Below are 21,313 nucleotides of genomic sequence, written 5' to 3'. Positions count from 1 at the left end.
CGCACTATCCATAGAACATACCATTTGATAAAATAGGGGTAATTAATTAACTACAATGGTAATTGATATTTAATTCCGTAAGAAATTCGAATGTGTAGTTGTACAAAATATTTTCTATAATAACACAATATAGATAAATATTGTCAGCTGTTTTAAAATTATATTTTAATCGTAGGTAAGTTGCGTAGACAAACTTCCCTACTGATACAATTGTCCAACGAAAATGGCCGGGGCCGGGGATCGCACACATCGGACTTCGGATCGCGGATATTAAATGCATGAAACGGGACAATTTCAATTCAAGATGGCGTTCATCGCAGAGGACGTGGGTTAAATTTTCCCAGAAATCGACGTAATATTGCAGTCCACCATGGAAAAGAAGGAAGCGAATCTTCCCAGCTCGAATGTTCCAGGTTTTTTGGCCAAGCTGTGGCTGCTTGTTGATGATGCGACGAACGATGAACTCATTGGATGGGGTCCCGTAAGTTTGCAAACAGTCATGCTTGTCATGCTTGTGTGGCCGTGTGGCCTCCCTATTGCTGAGACAAGTCGACCGTTGAGACAACTCGACTCGAGACAAGTCGACCGTTGAGACAAGTCGACCGTTGAGACCACTCTAGCTGGAGTTACCCAGCCCTAAATGATTGGGTTGTCATTTATGGCTGGAGATAATTTTTCACGTAACCCAGCAGCGTAGGCAGGTCCCAAAAAAAATTGCGAAAATGTTCAAATTTCGAAAATGTTCAATTTTGTCCCCGTTACACACTAATTGCAACTGCAACTCACCCCAAACTTGCCTGGAATAACCATTACACAGGTCCTTGAAGTAAAAAACGATCCACGATGAAGATTCAGCCTACAATTGCAGTGAAAACAGGAGGAATAAGCGCTAACCAGGACCGCAATTGGTTTGTGCACACAAAAAATTGTGTACAATGAATGGCGGTCGATACCATGCACAGCGCGCTGATACTAGTCGTTTTTGCCGGCTGCGCTGGCTGTTGGCGCATGACGTCACGCGGAAGCGTAACACCCGATGACTGTTTTATGCACTATCGGTTGCTAGCCCAGGTGGACTCCCTTTCCTCCCTACGTAACGGAGGGAGTCCAGGGTATGAAGTGCTCAAAACCAGGCGAAAAAAATTTATGACCAATATTTTTAATATTTTTACCTTGTTGGAGAAGCCAATTTGTTACGTCGTAGTATTCTATGTGTCCTTATCTATTGGGCCGCTGGGTTCAGGAATTCCATATGCGATGCTGACCGACCTTAATCTGGAAAATAAACTCGAAAGCAACGTTAAACTTGTACGTGTTTGTAGACTCTTTTCATCAGTTTCTCACCGCCGAGTCTATTCTAGTCGTACATGATGTACGTCTGTGCAGCGTGTAGTCTGGTTCCCTAGACCGGACAATTATTCTCGACGCTCATATCACGTCTGGTCCGGGGGCCAGACTATGCAGCATGAATATGCAGTGCGCACGCGCGATTTGCTTAGTAACCACCCTCATACGCACGCGCACTTACTTGAAGGCGCGGTCGCTAATCCAATGACCGAGCGTTTTTTCGCGCCAGTTACCAGAAACACGTTTCGGCTTTCCCCGTTACCGCAGCTGTGATGCGAGTGGTAAACCTCATATTAGTGCATGAAACAGTCATCGGGTGTTGCGCTTCCGCAATTTTTTTTGGGACCTGCTTACGCTGCTGGGTTACGTGAAAAATTATCTCCAGCCCTAAATGACAACCCAATGATAAAATTTAGGGCTGGGTAACTCCAGCTAAGACAACTCGACCATTGAGACAACTTGACTCGAGACAACTCGACCGTTGAGGCAGCTCGACTGAATGGAAATCTATACACGTGGAGCGGAAAAAGTTGCATAAATCTGTGGCAAGACCGGTCCCGGGCGCGGCGCAGGCATACTCGATGCACAGAGGGCGCTCCGATCCAGTGGCCGTCGCGTCGGGCCGGCGCGCCCCGCCCGCGAGGACCGGGCCCGGCCCGGCACGCGGGCACATCGACTGGCGCGGCAAGTGGGCGCACAGACCCGGCACAAACGATGTCACCGTGCACGGTACGGCCACGTTGACCGGGGATAAGTGCGCTCAGGGCTGGCAAAAACGATGTCACCGTGCACGGTACGGACAAGTTGACCGGGGATAAGTGGGCGCACAGGCCCGGCAAAAACGATGCCACCGTGCACGGTACGGCCACATTGACCGGGGATAAGTGCGCGCACAGGCCCGGCAAAAATGATGTCACCGTGCACGGTACGGCCACGTTGACCGGGGATGCGCGCACAGGCCCGGCAAAAACGAACGATGTGCACGGACAATCACGCTGCGCTATATCGGCTCTGATATATGCAACAAAAAAAACTCATGTATCACAACTCCCAAACGGCGATCAGCCGCCGTAAAAAACCCCGGTACTATCCCCAAAACTAGGCCCAAAAACATGCGAGGCGACTTGTCTCAACGGTCGACTTATCTCAACGGTCGACTTGTCTTTCCATTTTTCGCACATACGGTCGAGTAGTCTCAACGGTCGAGTTGTCTCAACGGTTGACTTGTCCCGAGTCGAGTTGTCTCAACGGTCGACTTGTCTGACCCACGCTGTACGTTAGGCCACACGCCTGGTTTCCCAACCTACTGAGGAGTTTATTCCAAACACTGGCGCACCCTTTTGTGGCATTTTTTTTTACATACCACTGATATGGTTGTATTTTATGATTTCTTATCTTTTGCCCCGCGGGTAGATTAGGTGATATTTTAAAAAAAAAAATTTCGAAAAATTCAGACATCTTTCTTTCTGGAGTCCATATGCGCCAGTTTGGAACTAAACTCCTCAGTATTTTGGGAAACCAGGCGTGTGGCCTAACATACAGCGCAGCAATACGGAGGCCACACAGTCACAAGTGGGACTAAACGTTCAACTTCATGACAACTACTGAACTAGGCCTAGTCCGAGTAACTTGGACCCAACTTATCGCCTTTTTAACATTCGGACATGCATGGTCTGGCGATAGTGGGGTCCAAGCTAATCCTTATATGCCGAGCAACACAATTCTGTCATTGACAAAAAAATCCAACATTGCCCAACAAAAACATTAGATTTCACCCTCAAAACGGCCTCCAAATAACTAGATATGCCATCTGAGGTACAAGTAGACATCGATGATTAAGATGGTTGTACTGAAGTTTACTTACGATCCGGATGAAAAGTGAAATTTCCCGTTCAATTCCGAGAGCTCCGCTCGTGATCGTGAACACGTTAAATTTCCGATTTGTGTTTGAATTGCGATGTGGTCTTCATGTCCAGCGTTCATTAGATGGTCCCCGTATCCCGAGTGCGATTCGGTTACCAAGCGCACGCGATGCATCGATAATATGATAATGAGTAGACTGGATCACGTTTGTAAACACAGGTGCATTGCGAGAGATAATAGGGTGTTGGGAACTAGGGCAGATTTTATGGACGGAAACCAGTTCAAGCTAGTTCCCGACTCCCCATTATCGTTCGAAATGCACTTGTGTTTACAAACGTGCTCCAGTCTTCTCATTATCATAATCGATGCATCGCGCGCGCTCGATAACAGAATCACACTCGGGATACGGGGACCATCGAATGAACGCTGGGCATGAAGACCACATTGCGTCGTTCAAACATTAACACGAGTTGGAAATGTATGTGTTCACGATCGCGAGGGGAGCTCTCGGAATTGAACGGGAAATTTCACTTTTCATCCGGATCGTAAGTAAACTTCAGTACAACCATCTTAATTATCGATGTCTACTTGTACCTCAGGTGGTGTATCTAGTAATTTGGAGGTTGTTTTGAGGGTGAAATATAATGTTTTTGTTGTGCAATGTTGGGTTTTTGTGTCAATGACAGAATTGTGTTGCTCGGCATATAACGATTAGCTTGGACCCTACTATAGCCAGACCATGTCTGAATGTTAAAAAGGCGATAAGTTGGGTCCAAGTTACTCGGACTACATGACGACATGACAACGTGCACGTGACTTACTGACAAAAGTGACTAGTCATTTCTTTCCCCATCATGGCGTTTGTGTAGTTGCGGACCCCTTTCTTGGGATTCACCTAAGGAGATGACGTTGACACCATGTTGTATATTTGCACTGACTGCAGGATTAATTTTGTGGAAAGAGGGCAGGGTTTTGATTTTTGAGGGAAATTATGGGGTAAAACAACGCTGTCAACGACAGCTACAAAACACACGAACATGGTGACTAATTTTAAAAGTGCGCCCTCACGTGTTTACAATGTACAAGCTGGTTTGGTAGAACGTTGCTGATTCATTGATGAAAAGTTCCATTTAGACGACAACACCATTTTGAATAACTGCCGGATTATAAAATGTGGAAAGAGCCGAGCAGGGGGAAAAAATGTAGCAACCCGACGCCACTTCAGCGGTTGTGTACAAAGTCAATGGAAAATATTTCCTAACAACATTGGAAATGTTTCTCAGTCCCAGATTCATGTCTTATCATTTTTGCAATAACTGACCTTCATTGAGATGATATATGAAGAAAAAAGTGGCGTCAGGTTGCAACATTTTTTCTGGGCAGGGTTTTGATATTTCAGGGACATTATGGGGTAAAAGTGACAACAATAAAAATGAAAATGCTGGAAACAAACTTGGCAATAGTGTCCAAGCAGTTTGGTAGACCGTCGGTGATTGGTTGATGCAGTGCAGCCTGCGTCATCATGATACATGATATATGAGGGGGTCACATTGCACAAAGCCGACCTACATGTACTACCCTTTTTTGAAAGACATGTAATCGAAAGCAGAACTGTTTTTGTTAATGTGGTGAGTTTTATCTATTGTATTGCTATTAATATCCCTTTGTCCTTTTTGTCCACAAGTCTGGGAATAGCTTTGTTGTTCAAAACCAGACACATTTTGCAAAGGACATCTTGCCCAAGTTCTTCAAGCACAACAACATGGCCAGTTTCATCCGCCAACTCAATATGTGTAAGTACCCGCAATCCGCATGTTTAATACAGATTTGCAGTTGAAACAGCCAAAAACTTCATAAAAGGATTTGGAAAGAATTCCATACCAGGCCACCACTCAGACCTCCTGCACTAAGTCTATGGGCCATGACAGAAAAAGTTCAAGTATTTTAAGAATTTGTGCCCTCCTTAAATAGTGTTTCTTCATCAGGTTGACAACTTTTGGTACTTTTCAGGTCATATTAGGGAATATGAGTGGTGGCCCAGTATGGAACTCTTTCCAACAAAGCAAATGCATCCAAGATTTTCTTAAAATTAAAAATTAAAATTAAATTAAAAATCACAAACTCATGAAGAATTCTATACTAAATCAGTTCCTCCTGGTCAGACCCATCCAACCTCTGTTTTCTTTGTCGTTTAAATTTTGATGGAAAGATTATTAAATGTCTTTTGTGCAGTCTTTGTGATCCCTGATTTTCATTCGAGTAGTCCTTTATGCATAATACCTTTCCTTATTTTTCTCTCCAGATGGGTTTCGCAAGAAAGCCAACCTGGAGCACGGATGTCTGAAGCTAGACAGTGATGAGATCGAGTTCCAACACCCAAACTTTGTTAAAGGAAGAACTGATCTTTTAGAGAATATAAAGAGAAAGGTACGTTTTTGTAACAGACTTTATTCACAAGTCAGCCATTTTAGATTGAAAGCGAGGTAAACTTTTCATTTTTGGAACTTACGAGTAGAAATGAAATAAGCAGGCATGCAACTTTTCCTCGGATCCACTGATTTCCTTGTTTTTTTAACTTCTCATGAATGTCATTACAAATTGAAAAATAATGTACAAAGTCTTGTGCGATTTGGAGTTTCCTCATTTTTTCCCCTAAATTCCCAGTTGCATGCCTGAATAAAAGCTCATTACAAATTAATACCAGTCTGCTCCGTTGAATAATTTAATATTTGTGAGTAAACCTACCCTAATGTTTTAAGCCATATTTAAACAATTTTTTAAAATTTTTTTAGAGTGAGGCTTGGAATGCACTCCAATCATAAAATAGTCTGGCACCATGCCATTCAACAGATTATATTACATAAAATAGATTCAGGGAGCAATTCTTCTATCCTATGCAGTTTCCATTATAAGTCTTGTGCATAATAATACCATTGCAGTGTGTTTCCATTCAGACATCTGCATAACACATTACTGCATTATGTAGAGATGGATAACGCCCTCTAGGGCCAGTTTGAGTTAGTCTGACCGACTTGTCGTGTTAGAATGTTGCCTAATGATCGTGTTGTCTCTGTAGGTGTCGGCTCGTGAAGAGAACAAGTTGAAATATGAAGACATGCATCAGATTCTGACAGATGTTCAAGACATGAAGGGCAAACAGGAAAACATCAGCGGCACACTGGAAGCTATACAGAGGTGAGATGAATACTGAACCCTACAGAATCCCACAAGATCCATCAGTGAGAGATTTCTGTTGGATCATGGTTCATTTGTTGGATTCTGTTTTAAGGACTGAGCAGTAGGATGAGCTGAAACGTAAGCCTACAAAATCCTACTAGATCCAATATTGGGAGTTTCATGTTGGATCAGTAGTTAGCTGTTGTTTCTGTGTTAAAAAAACTGAGTTGTACTTGTAGGGTAAGCTTAATCCTTAACCTCACTAATTCCCACAAGATGCAATAAGTGAGAAATTTCTGTTGGATCATGGTTTATTTGTTGGCTCCCGTTTTAATGACTATTTAAGCAATACGGTGAGCTGAATACTTAACCCCACAAAATCCCACAAGATCCAACAGTGATACTTTTTGTTGGTACTCGAATTAGCTGTTGGTTTAGTGAGCTGTTGGGTGAGCTGAAATTGAAACCCTGAAAAATGCTTCAAGATCCATCAGTAAGAAATTGATGTTGGATCTTCATTTGAATGGTTGAGTCATAAAAAACCCCAATCCTCCAAACTACATTTATATCTAACGCCAACTTTCGTTTTTGATGGAGGCACTAGGTTTATTTCAAGTTTATGTGAGATTTTTGTGCCCCAGTTTTAAAGAAATATTTCATTTGGTTACTGTGTAGTATTGACCCTAGGAACATTAGAGAAAGTGCCTTGTAAAAGCTCATTTGGGATTGAGGTCAGTCAAAACATTTTAAGTATTTCCTTAACATTTACACTGATTTCAACATGAACACTATTTTGTATTAGTTGAAGAAAATTCACCAAGTTTTCTTACATTATAGATTCAACATGCATATGTTCAATTCATCCTGTATTTCTTAAAGAAATCTCTCTAGTGTGTTGACGGATAATTCTAGAATGCCAAGTCCCAAAAGATCCATTCAAGATAATCTCTTTGTCAGATGTTTAATCTGCAAGTCTGGACTTGCAAGGGATTAATCCGGAGCAAGCTGGATCAAGGGGCATTGGTCAACTCGGTGGTTGATTTGTGATGTACTCAGCAAATGTTGGTTAATGCCAGAATGCAATGACCAGCTGTGCTATTTCAGATAATAGATTTGCAATATGTCCATCTTGGGTCTGAGCTCAGCCATGTAGTGGTGTGCATTTACAGAAAAACAGGTTCCGGGGACCCTATTGAAGAAAAACACGGGTACCCAGATGCCCGTAAAAGAACCCCAACCCCAAAATTCAAATCCAGAAGTTGTCTGAAGGGCTTTATAGCTTTACGGTATAAATTGCAACTTTCGTAGTATCATCTGTCATGCGTTAAAATGCAGCTAAATGTGAAATCTGTTTTGGTTTTTCTGTGTAGCCTGGTTTTCCTTTTGAAAAGTCCCCACAAATGGCATTCAACAACTTTCTTTTTCATTGTCTGAGAAGTTACTAAGTAATTTGTGATGTTGGTTACGGGTACCCGATCCCGTAATCTGGAACAGGTTCCTGACATCAGCGGTCGGGTACTCGGGTACCTGGTTCCGATGCACACCCATTCAGCCATGGCCTTGCAAAGGAATAATCAGTTTATTAATTTATTTATTTTATTTTGTTTTTCAGGAAACATTGAATTCACTAAGGCTTATACAGGATGAAAAGATTGTTCATCAAACAAAAGTACTAAATTAAAATCTGTTGTTTTGTTTGTTTGCTTATGTTAAGGGAGAACGAAGTTCTCTGGCGTGAAGTGGTCTATCTTCGCACGCGTCATGAGAAACAACAGAAGATCGTCAATCGTCTGATTCAGTTCCTAATCACGATGGTCAAACCAGTTGGATTGAAGAGAAAACAGTAAGTTCCATAGGAACAGGGCAAGCGATCTGTAAACCCAACCCTAACCCCTGAGGGTTCCTCAGGACTACCCTGCTAAAATTCGTGCTCCATCCAACAGAATCCAACTGTGCCTAATTTAAGTTGTTTGCTGGTTCCAACAGAGTCCACGTTGGTGTTATTTATCAGTACCCAACAGAATCAGACTCTGAATATGTACATGTACATTTGTACTGGGTTTACTGCTCAATCCAACAGGCTCCAACGGGTTTATGATATAGTTGGATCCTGTTGGATTAAGCAGGGTTAGGGGTGATTACTTTCCTTTCACAGACATCCACATTTTGTTGTTACAAACATGTACTAAAGTTAAGATTTTTTTTACCTCTATTTTGTCTTTGTCCCTCCCTGTCTGGTCGGCAAATTCAACAAAGCCATCCCAGCCATCAAAATCAATCAAGTGACTGTTTTTAAAGGTTAAGAGCTCCCTGTTTTTGTAAAGCAGGATTGACTGGCTGTGACTGTTCATGTAACTTTGATACAGATTTGCCTTGACTGAAGGAGATTGATAAGCCAGCTGTACCTAACTTTACCAAATCTGATAGTTGGTGACTGGCGTGTATAAAGGCATGGCAGTGGACCAATTGATTTTTTGACTGTTCAGAAAACAGAGGGTTAATTGTGCTACCTGTTCCAAATGTACTGTCGACTCTCGTTAATACAAACACTGCCGGACCTAGCCAAAATATTTGTTATATCAGAATTTTGTATTAAGTGGAGTGCCAGTCCCATTCATTGTGCACATACATGCACAGTCGGGACCAAGGCTTTATGTTTGCTATAACCAGAATTGCATTAACAGTGTTTGTATTAACAAGTGTCGACTGTACTGTAGAAATTTGACCCTTCGGAAGGTCACCATTATTCCAATATTTTCATTGTCCATTTCGGGATTTATTCCATGATCGTTATGTTTCCACAGACCTTTGATGATCGAGGCAGCCTCCGACCCAAGTAAACCCAAATACTCCAGACTTGCCAACCCGGGGGACAACATCCAAGTCATTGAGCCCGTAAGTCACACAGTTCAGATGCAGCACTGTATGGGATCCATGTGTGCATTAGCGAGGGCGCTGTGTCAATGAGATGGTTCCCTGTCTCTCCATAACAGTATAGACCTTGAAAGGAGGTTTGGTAGCCAGCCTAGGACCAAGTACCCTAGAGGCTCACTGCAATCACATTGTACTGGTGTGCAAGTCTTTGCGCGTTGTGCGTGCGCTGCCCAACGACGATTGCCATGTTGGCGGATACATGAATGTGTATGTACGTGTATTGTACATTTGTTGTCGACTGTCATAACACGTGAATAGTATGGCGATGTGAGTATGTGTGATGTATTGCAATCTTAGAAAAAAAAATGCCAGCCCTGAAACAAAAACCCACTGGCATCCGTGCCTTTTAGAGAAGGTCAATTTCAATGGGGTATCTGCAGATATTTGGCATCTTTCACTCCCTACAACCCAAATCCATAAATTGCATGAAGAAGTGAGAACAGTAACGCAGTTGGTACACTTGCATGAATATCAACATTTAGGAACTTTTTCCAGGTTCTTTTTTTTGTGTTTTGCATCATTTTTGAGTATTGCTTGTTGTCTTCTAGGTCTCCTTTGACACTGACATCGCCACCTTACCTGAAGTTGGCACCCTTCCCTCAGGAGCAGTCCTATCCGACATCACCGACATCCCATCCACCACCGGACAGCCTCTCTCCAGCCCCGGCATCGAGCCCGGCATGGCCGCTGTCTCCGACCAGACCCCAGCCACCCTTGACCCATCGCTCTTTGAGCTGGACATACCCCCCGCGACGGCCGACATGGCCCAAGCTGTTACATCACCGATGGTGACATCACCAGCTGGCCTGGAGCCCAGTACTTCTGACCTGGCCCTGCCTAGTGGGGGAGACACTGGCATGTTTGGAAGCACTGCGTGGCCGTTGCAGGAGACTGACGGCCAGGCTAATGCTGGCATGGCTTCGCTTTTTGACACAGACGATGATGAACAGGGTGAGGGAATTGTCGGGAACGGCCTGGGGTCGCCGTTGGGTCAGACGTCAGGTATGACGTCAGGCTCAGGATCCAAGGCCATCATGAAGAGAATGCTGTCACATGATGAACAAAGGTAGGCTGTTATGAGATACGTATGTGGATCGGAAAAAAGTAGCTCCTGAAATCTCCATTTTTCGGGGATTATTTCATCTGGCACACTCAATCGGCAATGTGTATTTGACATGAAAATGTTAAGATGTGTACATGTGGGTTTGGTGTAATAGCCACGCAAGATGATGTTATAACCAGCTAGGTATTCCAACAACTTACGTATCCCGCACCCGCACCATTTCATATGGTCCCCATTTCCCAATAACAGTATTCATATTTGCCAAACCTGATTCAACATGTCCTAAACAGCACACTTAACAATTTTTAGCTTTCCTTGTTGTTGAAAAGTTAATGTATACACTCTGCAAAAAATATCGATATTTGCAAATTGTACTTTTTTTAAAGCTGAAAAAACAAGGCGCTTGAGGTTTCATATTTTTTTGGGGGGGGGACACCCTGTATATTAAGGAAAGTCAAAAACGAACTTATAAATCGGGATGGCAGGATGTTTCAAATGCTAGGTACTTTTTTTCTTTTTTCATTTCATATTCCATTCTCTTTCCTATTCCATCCTTTTACCTATTCCTATTCCATCCTTTTTCCTATTCTGTTTCCATTCTTTTCCCAATTCCATTCTTTTCCCTATTCCATTTCCTATTCCATTCTTTTTCCTATTCCATTCTTTTCCCTATTCCATTTCCTATTCCATTCTTTTTCCTATTCCATCCTTTTTCTATTCCATTCGCTTTTCCATTCCGTGTGATTCATGACTGTTTTTTTTCTCCTGTTGATACTAGGGGTGAGATTGGCGAACACGTCAACACCGTGCAGGAGAACCTGGACTTAATCCAACACATGTTGACGTCAATCGGCAGCGCAACACCGTACAATCTGGATATGGACTCGCTCATGGAGGTAGGCTGGTTATTAGGCTCATACTTCACAATCCTCAGTTCACTGATGTCCAACGAATTCCGTTCGATTTGGCAATTGGATTACAACATCTGTTCAGTTTGTTGGATTCTATTGGATTCAGTATTTTGTTCATTTTGTTTTAAAGATTGCTTTGCCACTTTTGTGCTTTTTTGACAAATTTACCACTTTCAAATTTATGCAGATAGAAAAAAGAGTTATATAATGCCATTAGGAAAGAGTTGCAAATATTTTCAACATTTTTAAGCAGATCGGTAAAATGTTAGTTGGGCTTGTAAAATTTGAAATCGACCCATCTGATAGACTGGTAAAAGTGCTGTTGGATCATTACAGACAAACGAGCTAGCTCATACAGTATTCAAAAATTGAGAGTGGTATGAGGTCCACTTACCTGTAGAATTAAAGTTCAAACATCGCTGTCTGACACCCAGTGGTTTTCGTTCTTTATTTCACAGATATTCAACTCAGAAAATAGTGGCAATACCAATGAAACGGTATGTAATGTAGCGTATGCCTACAACCATAGTTCTACCCAACAAATTAACGCCAACTCTCGAGGCCTTTTTTAAAGAAACTTCCTGAATCCCCAGTATTTCTCCACTCTGCAGGCAGGGTTTTCACAGTCATTCCAGTTTACTATGCTTCCTCTTAACCCTAACCCTGCCAGACGCAACACAGTGCACCAGGTGGAAAAGAACTGGTGCACTTTGATGCATTCAGCTGCCAACACCAGTGCATGAATGGCCAGCTCTGAAACGATGAGAGCTAAGTCCCACTGAACAATGCCACAGTTGTATCCTGCTGCGTGCAGTGACCACGGACTCTGAGGCAGTGTGGCCTTGAGACTTTTCCCCTGATGCATCTTGCTACATTTGGCAGGCTTGTCACTTAGTCAAGTGTTGCATGTTGCTGCGTTTGGCAGGGTTCTAGCAAACATACCCTGGAGGGTTAGGGTTAATGCATGTATGCTCTATACTTGCTGCTCGTTTGATGCATAATTGTGCTGCGTTTGGGGTGCTCAGTGGTTTTGTGCCCAACTGGAAGGCTGAAAGGGAGTGGCGTCCCTTGTCTCCAGAGCAATAGGCTCCCAAGATGCCAAAAACGGCATCAGAAGTGGTCATTGAAAACCCTCATTTTGTCCTGGAAAAGTCTTGGAATTTCATTTGGGCAATTTCACGGTTACTCAGGTTACATTTTTGATGCACTTTTGAGTTTCCTTAGGCTGTAATTACCTTACTGAAAAGGTTTAATAATTGTTATCCCCATGGTAGATAGAGTAGACCTAGACCTACCTAAGCACCAAAGATGACATCCAGAAAAATGTGTTGTGTACACACGTGTGATAAACAAGATGCACAAAATTGGTTACTCACGTTACATTTTTGTAACGCGAGTAACCAATTTTGTGCGTCTTGTTTATCATACATAACACATTTTCAAGAGGCAGAAAGCCCCATGTAAAGTAATAATGATTGGGTTCTACCTGTCTCTATCTTGCAAAACCCTCCAAAATCTTTTGAGTGGACATTTTTCAGGGCTGTTGGAGGTGGGCTTTCAAGATGAGGCCCTACCATCCTTCATTTCTTGGTTATCAGTTGCGATTAATTAGATGCACTGACTATCACCTCAACTGTTTCAACCCACATTCCTTGTTTTTCTCTCTGACTAGGATCTGTTCCCAAACATGGCTGTTTCCCATTCACAAAGCAATGAAGACGGGGACCAGGAAAATGTCAAAGGTGAGAAGACAAACAACTGAGTTGAGAAGTTTATCGATTCTCACTGCACTGAGGCGTCGCCTAAAGTGACAATAATCCCATGGTAACAAAATGCAATGGATCATGGATATTGTACAGCATTGTGTTTTATTAACCCCAACTCCCCAGGCATTGCTGCTAGGATGCAACCTCAATCCTGCAAAATCCTCCAACTGCCTCCATTTAAAAATTGCATACAACCTCAATCCTCCAAAATCAACCAATATTTCTTGAATGTGGTCCTTGGGAGATGACCACTGCCTCAATCCTGCAAAATCCTCCAGCAATCACTGTCAATATGTTGAGGCAGAGCCAGTGACATCCTGGAGCAGTGTGGAGGAGCATACAGCCTCAACCCTCCAAAATCCTCCAATATTTCTTGAACGTGGTCCTTGGCGGGTGACCACTGCCTCAATCCTGCAAAATCCTCCAGCAATCACTGTCGATATGTTGAGGCAGAGCCAGTGGCATCCTGGAGCAGTGCGGAGGATGTCAAGTATAATATAGGCCTAAATTCATGCACATTGCTCGCTAACAATACAGAGCAACTCAATGACCCTGTTGCTAAGATGGCTTTACGTAGATTGTAAATTCCAGCTTACTAGCGAAAATATCTCAGCAATTTAACATTAACTTTTTCTGCGTCCAATTTTGTCGGAATGAAAAAAAAATGCACTCCTTTCCTTTTTGATTCAGGCAATGAGGTGGTCCAGTATGTATCCTCTTCCTCCTCGCCTGCATTCACGGTGGAAGACGAGGACTCCTTGCTGAGATCCTTGGACGATGATGCAGCGGCATTGGCAAGCCCTAACAACAGGCCCAAGATCTGACCGTGAAGATGGATGGATTTCAGTGAGGATGAGGCTGAATGTAAGACAAATATTTCATCGGATGCAGAACATTATGTTAAAAAGAGTGTCGAAATTCGACAGTCAAGGAATTAAAAACTGCCTCAAATTTGTCCTTTCACTAGTTGGTTCTGTAGACAATTATCCGCTTTGGGATTTGGCAGCGTTAAACGAGGGGAGCTTTCTGGTTTGGGCGAAAACGGAAGAGAAATACGCAAACCAAAAAGCGCCCTCTATTATGGCCACCGTATCTCAAAAAGCGCCCTCTATTATGGCCACTGTATCTCAAAAAGGCTGATAGCATACAAATATTGACTGTTCCGAGTGGTGTGGTAAAACTAGCCTCATGAGGTGATCCGTAGAGCAAAACACTGCATGGATCACTGAGGGAGGCTAGTTTTATTACACCACCCATTAAAGCGGTCAGTATTTGTTTTATAACGCCTCACTTGCATATTCTGCTTGGTTTTCAGAGATAATTAATAAATTTAACCGAAATCCATTAAACTGTACTTCGATTTCTATGTGAAAGTAGTTGAACATTTACTTGCACTTTTCCAAACTACCCCTTCATGAAATGTTTGAACCCAACTACATAGCGTGTTGGAACAATGTGCGCAATGCGCACAACCGTATGGATGTGCACACAGATCTCTGGTTGCTACATTGGTTTCTATACCTATAGTACTTTTTTAGACCGTTGTATCTAGTCTTTTTAGCCATGTACAGCAACATTGTAAAAATAGCGAATGCCATGTGACTAGTTCTCAAGATACAGAATATTCGGGTGAGGTGTTATAATACTTTCTAGCGGTGTAGAGATTGTACATAGAAAAATCATTATTTGACGAGTAATCCCAACAAAAAAAAAGTCTCCGGTTTCTGGTATGCGCGCGCGTCGCCATAGCCATGCGCGTCGGCAAAATGAAAAAGGTTTTTTTTCAATGAAAGATGATGTCTCAAAACCGCCAAACTCACTGGTTTGACTGGAATCCTGCTGCTGCACAATTTTAACGTGTTTTTAGATTGGGTTATGGTCGAGAATAAGCTTTATGTGGCCTCTCTGGACTCCCATATATTTGCACTAAGTTTAGTCGGGCACCATTTGCAGTCATCAGCCGACATTTGAAGCAAAAAAATCAGGTAGAAAAAAAAAAGAAGCCGCGTCGCCGCACCACTTTTTGGGCAAGCTGCATACCAGAAACCGGAGACTTTTTTTTGGGCCTAACCGACTGACAAGTGATGCTACTTTTGCCCCATGAAAATACACCAGTGTGTATTTTGGAGCATCATTTGGTGTCGAACGTGTCTCAAAAGGGACTTATCAGAAGATTTGTCAAATATGACAATAGGGGTTGTAAACTTCAGGCTGTTCTAAGTTTGACAGTTGACCCCATTAGCAAAAAAGTAAAAAATTTCCTATAAATTATGTCCCAAAAAGTGTCCGTCGATAGTTTTTAAAATAACTACAAAACCATGAGGTCAATTTTGAAATTGTTTGGTTGTGCAGATACTCCTAAGCCTTGGCCTCAACCCCTATGAGTTTCATTTAATTTCAGTCACGCATCACTGCATAATTGTCAATTGATCACACCATTCTTGGACACTGTGACAAAGTTCCTTGCTTTAATCAGTTTCAGTGCTGTGTTATGTAAGCTGTGAAGAATCCTGCATGTTGTGGAAAAAAAGGCTGATGTGGTTTGGGATTGGAATCATTTGCCCTTGAGCATTAAACTGAGGTCTTGCCATGATGACTGATAGCCAGGCAAATGATTCCAATCCCAACTGCAGCCCTTTTCACAGCATGAAGGATTTTACACAGCTGACTTAACACAGTTCTGAGATTGAACAAGGCAAGGAATTTGGTCACAGTGTCCAAAAATGTTGTTGTGATCAATTGATAATTGCGTAGTGATGTGTGACTGAAATTAAATGAAACTCATAGGGGTTGAGGCCACGCATACTGGAATGTGTATCCTTGTGGAGTGAGTCATTTCTTTGTTCTCGTGTATTAAAGTTTTCGAGTTTGAAAGTGTTGTTTCAAAATGCTCCTATTTTAACCAGAATTAATTTCCTGGGCTGAAATTCGGACGTAATATCCCTTACATAAAATACTTCAATTTGTGACGTATCAACATACCTTGGAAATTCCTAGTTTTTGTTTAAAATCCATATATCTATTTCGTGATAACCTTGTAGAGACGTATTCACCTACATGATATAAATTGCCCTGTGGAGATGTATACAATCTTTTGTTCCCTATTATGCACATGTCTCCACAGGGTACCGTGTACCAGATCAAGGCTGTGGAGTATGTGCACAACCCAAAAAATTCAAAAATTACCCCATGATTTTGTAGTTATTTCAAAAATAGTCAGACAGACACTTTTTTGGGGACATCACATACTGTATATTGTCACCATAGTTGCTTGGCACGCAGGCACCAGAAATGTCCAGCGTCCCAAGATGCATGCTACGTTTGTCCAATAGACTGTCACGCATTTTCAAGATTGTCGAAAATCCCATTATGCATGGGTGTTGTTGTCCATGTGAGGTCGTCAATTATCCCGTCATGCATTGTGAGGTTAAACTAGTGACTCACACATTTTGTGAGGTTTTTTTTTACATGTTGCCTACCCAAAAAAAATACATAATTTTGATATGAGCCGATGTTAGGTGAGGATTCTTCCTGAAATTATAAATATTGTAAAAGCCTAGAGGAAAAGTTTAGATGTAAGCTTTTCTCTACACTGTTTGTAAATTGTTTGTTTCCTACTTCAGTATGGGGTATCACTTGTTGCAGGCATGCAACTTTTCCTCGGATCAGCTGATTTCCTCTTTTTTTACTTTGCATGTGTGCCATTAAAAATAGGAAAACACTGTACTTGTACAAAGTCTTAGAAAGATTTGAATTTCCTCTTTGTTGGTGACTTCCCGGTTGCATGCCTGTTGTTGAATCCTGTGATGCTAACATCCTCCCCAACCCCACTCAACCCAACGCAGCCCAGCCCAACCCAACCCAACCTAACCCAACCCAACACAGCCCAATCCAATCCAACCCAACCAACCCAACCCCACCCAACCCACCCAACCCCACCCAACCTAATGCAGCCCAGCCCAGCCCAACCCAAAACAACCCAACCCAACCACACCCAACCCAAAACAACCCAACCCAGCCCAACCTAGCCCAACTCAACCCAACCCAACCCAACCCAACCCAACCCAACCCAATGCTGCCCAGCCCAGCCCAACCCAACCCAACCCAACCCAACCCAACCCAACCCACCCAACCCAAACCCACCTAACCCCACCCAACCCAACCCAGCCCAGCCCAACCCAACCCGACCCAACCCAACCCAACCCACCCAACCCAACCCCACCTAACCCCACCCAACCCAACCCAGCCCAGCCCAGCCCAGCCCAGCCCAACCCAACCCAACCCAACCCAACGCACCCCACCCAACCCAACCAAATCAAACCCAACCCAACCCCACCCCACCCCACCCCTACCCAGCCCACAATTCCCAACAGTTGGCAAATGCTTTTGTTTTTATTAGATTAAGATGGCTTTACACGTTGAATTCAACAGGATGCCTTGAGAAAATGGGGGGGGGGGGGGGTGGGGTAAGCAACGTGGACTCAATTACATTGTACAGGTACTGTGTGTTAACCATTTTTGTACAGTAGTATTTTGTACATTTGTCTGTATAGTTATACCTGCAGACCAGCAGTGTTTGATTCAAATGAGCAGCTAAAAACTTAAAATGTGTTGAATGATCCTCAGAGAGCACAAACTCAGATTTGTTTTTTTTTTCATACCTACGGTGGATTTTTAAGGACTCAGAAAAGTTTCTAACAAAAACTAGAGCGAGTAAGAGTTAAAATAGTAGTTTTTTAGAAGGGCTTTGCATTAGAACTGAGTACTGGAGTACCTGACCGCTGATTTCAGGAACCGGTTCCAGATTATGGAATGTTAGGTACCGTAGTCAATTCTCCAACAATGAAAAAGTTAGATTTTGAATCTCAGGCTGCATGGAAAAACAACAGATTCACGTTTATGACGTTTGCCAAAATATAATTTACACCTTGTATGAACTCGCTGTGCACTTGTATCTTGTACTAACGCAACGGTGTGGTGTTATTCTGCCGACCTTTATGAACAATCTGTACAGCAACTTCCCAGATTTAGATTTTGAAGTTGGGTTTCTTTAACGGGTAATCAGGTACCTGTACTATCCGTCAATGCACACATTGCACATCCCTTCGCTTTACTCAAGGCGTCAAAGAGGGCAGTATGGCAGCTCTCTAAGTGACAGCCAGACGTGCAGGTTATTGCCTTTTGTCTCTCACTCATTATTTTCGGTTGTAAGGTTTCATTTAATAAAGATCATCTGATTCCGAGTCAAAAGACACTGACTTCGGTCCAGGATATCACTCTGAGTGTCGTTTTCATGCAGTGAGCATGCTACATGATCAGCAGAGCGTTTCCTCCAAGTTCTTTGTTGCTAGACACACAGGGACTGTTTTATAACAGAAAGGGCTACTTTTATTGGCAGTCGTTGTGGAAATCTCCTTGCTGAACGACCACAAAAAGCACTGACCAGAGTGTGCTTGGATGTTGCTCTGGAAAACAGGTCTGTCTCCAAAAAAACTCCATCACTATTGTAGTTGTATGTTCATCAAGTGTCGATGCAGGACCATGTGCATATTTTGGTCCAAAGAATCCTTCAATTGTTTTGGCCAGCTTTAATCTTATGAACATTGCATCAACAGTATTCAACGATCAAATATTTACCGGACACAAATTTTTCATCACCATCATTCCCCAAAATGTCAGCCATGAATTCAACCCAGCAGCTCTTTAACAATACGGAGCCAACTACCGGTATAGGCAAGTGGGTTTGCCATTTGTTGATTGCGGAAGGAGTCATTGGTGTCTTGGGAAACCTCTTAGTGTGCTTCGTCATTTTACGTGTCAAATCCCTACACACTATGACAAACTATCTGCTAGTGAATTTGGCTTTTGCCGACATGCTGTCGTGTCTGATCTGTATTTTTGATGGTCTAATTTATTATGACGACTGTAAAATAATTGACTATGTGCCCAAAACCTTTGGTGGAAAGGTTATTTTCTGCCGATTCCTGCAATCTCACTTTCTTGAGTGGGCTTTGTCGTATGCATCTGCTTACAATCTCTGCGTGGTAACATTCGAGAGATATGTTGCTTTAGTGCATCCACTACAGTATGCAAGGAAACTCACAGCAACACGGATGAAAACTCTGATTGCTCTAATCTGGGTGATGTCAATTCTTTTTTCGTTGCCACTTTTATTTATATTGAAATCCAGCAATGATCCAGACGGGACTTGCTCAAATATTCAATACCAAGACGATGCATTTCGTAGTTTTGTTCGAGTATATACATTTGTCTCATTATACTTGCTACCACTAACATTGATGAGTTTGGCCTACTACAAGATACACGCCACTCTCAAAAGACAAGCAAAAGCCCTGCACCTGCAACATGCAAGGGCAGCAGCCTATGATCTTGTGATTGCAAGACAGCGTCTTGTCAGCATGCTTTCGATCGTCTTAGGAGCTCTGATCATCCTATGGACACCAATTAACATAACTTTTCTTGTCTGCGTGCATGGCGCATACAGAGGTCAAATTCCTTTCTGCGGTTCAAAAGGCTTCAAGTACTTCAAAGCAATTGCACATGTCGTGTTTTATTTCAATTCAGTCATTAATCCCATCATCTATTAGTTGAAATACAAGAAATTCCGACAAGGACTCAAGGTGACTTTTTGTTGCTGTCACAAAAGCCATGGAGCTAACACAGTTGACATCGCGATGGTTCCCATATGACTACAGTTACCATTGGTTATATTCTGAAAGTTCACCATTTCTAAGCTATTTAGGATTGTACAGTGTAGCGTAGAATCTTACCATCAGCCAGCACTGATTTATGTTAAATCTGTGTTCAAAAGCTGGTAAGAAAGAACATTCACAAGCTCGCTTGATCGGGTGGAACTCGCACCCACAACCACCTGCTACAGTTGTAACTCATGCAGACATCATAAAAAAAAGTCAACCACTCAGCTTTCTAGGTTTGACTGGTAGGTTTATTTGTGATATAAAGCAGAAGGTACTGCAATTAGAATGTTTAATATAGGTTTTCCCGTCCAATTTCGCACTTAGTGCATTCAAGAGTATAAATAGTTCATTCAATTTTGCTATAGGGCAACCAAAAATTCAAACTAGTCATTCAAAATCGCCATAGGGCAGTCAAAAAAGAAAAATAGTCATTCAGAATCACCATACGGCAGCCAAAAATTCGTAATGGGCATTCAGATTCGCCATAGAGCAATCAAAAGTGTAAAAACAACATTCAGATTCGCCATAGTGCATTCAAGTTAGCACGGAAGGACACGTGACTGAAGATAGAGCATTCAATTTCGCCATAGGGTATTCATGTTCATAACTAGTACATTCAATTTAGCACTGTAGTTACATGACTTGTATACAGTAATACATATTCAAATATTCTTTGCGCGTTTTTCCCAACCTGCAATATGTGTGCCACCAATGACCATTCATAAAACTTCACTGGACAATTTACATTTTTTTTTTTACAGATGCCTGGACTTCGATAGTTGTATTTGTTTTGTCTCCTAGAGGTGAAATGTAAATTATAGAAGCATTGGCCTGCTTATTGAGCAAGTTATTTTGTTCCTCACCAGCGCCTTGGCGCAAATTGTATATATATTTCTTTCATCTCCTTTGGTAATGCATTCTTTGCATTTCACCTTTTGCTTTCCACATATAAATATCAGCAGCTTTAGTATTTACATTGGCAGACATTACGCAATTAACATCAATGGCTGAAAAAATGACTGAGTTTGAGCTTTGAACTTTAACATGTAAATTTCCTACCAGTAAAATTTCCGATCAGTAAAATATAACTATCTGCAGTTACGATATCATATTAAGTATATACATTTAGTTATAATTATGTTTTAAAAAGAATATAAAAGGTTCAACAAAGAATTATTATAAGGGAAGAAAACCGTAATCAATGTCTTAAGTTGTGATGAAAAGATTGTTTTAAATGATTAAAGTCATATGAAAACAGATACAAGATAAAAAACACAAAAAGTAAATATATATATATACAATATGAAAGAAGAAAATCATGATATTGTATACATGCTATGATTTATGTCTCTAGTCAATGCATATAAATGAAGAGATGGTGCAAATGACCACAAGAAAATAAACGTTATGAAAGAAAATTTACAAAGATAAAAAAAAGGCATATGAATTAATCGAGGGAAATGTAAGGAAATTTTCCCTCTGTTAATTCATCTGCCTTTGGGCCATCCGATAAATATGATTTTTATTCGGCGA

The 21,313-nt window shown here is 42.0% G+C and overlaps 1 protein-coding gene across 2 annotated transcripts; it reads left to right on the top strand.

Moving 5' to 3' along the window:
* Positions 1 to 259: 259 nt before the first annotated feature.
* Positions 260 to 14,405, top strand: LOC119737124 (heat shock factor protein-like). Of its 2 annotated transcripts, XM_038211226.1 has the most exons (11): positions 260 to 481; positions 4,895 to 5,003; positions 5,513 to 5,637; positions 6,287 to 6,405; positions 8,102 to 8,230; positions 9,192 to 9,282; positions 9,870 to 10,387; positions 11,163 to 11,280; positions 11,754 to 11,792; positions 12,968 to 13,037; positions 13,752 to 14,405. In XM_038211226.1, the coding sequence occupies exons 1-11, from the start codon at positions 371 to 373 to the stop codon at positions 13,883 to 13,885; spliced, it is 1,563 nt and encodes a 520-aa protein (XP_038067154.1). In that variant the 5' UTR covers positions 260 to 370; the 3' UTR covers positions 13,886 to 14,405. The 2 variants fall into 2 exon arrangements, with proteins under 2 accessions (XP_038067154.1, XP_038067155.1); XM_038211227.1 differs by lacking the exon at positions 11,754 to 11,792 and having other exon boundaries at positions 13,752 to 13,944.
* The last annotated feature ends 6,908 nt before the right edge of the window (positions 14,406 to 21,313 follow it).

This window comes from Patiria miniata, unplaced genomic scaffold (genome assembly GCF_015706575.1).
Source record: "Patiria miniata isolate m_02_andy unplaced genomic scaffold, ASM1570657v1 HiC_scaffold_3, whole genome shotgun sequence".
Classification (NCBI taxonomy): domain Eukaryota; kingdom Metazoa; phylum Echinodermata; class Asteroidea; order Valvatida; family Asterinidae; genus Patiria; species Patiria miniata.
The sequence above is the reverse complement of the archived record's forward strand: the minus strand, read 5'-3'. Positions and strand labels throughout refer to the sequence as shown.

Coding starts and splice junctions, on each gene's coding strand:
- LOC119737124 (XM_038211226.1), top strand. CDS start 371: ATGGAAAAGAAGGAAGCGAATCTTCCCAGCTCGAATGTTCCAGGTTTT. Junction 9,283..9,869: donor ACATCCAAGTCATTGAGCCC/GTAAGTCACACA, acceptor GTTGTCTTCTAG/GTCTCCTTTGACACTGACAT. Junction 11,281..11,753: donor ATATGGACTCGCTCATGGAG/GTAGGCTGGTTA, acceptor TTTATTTCACAG/ATATTCAACTCAGAAAATAG.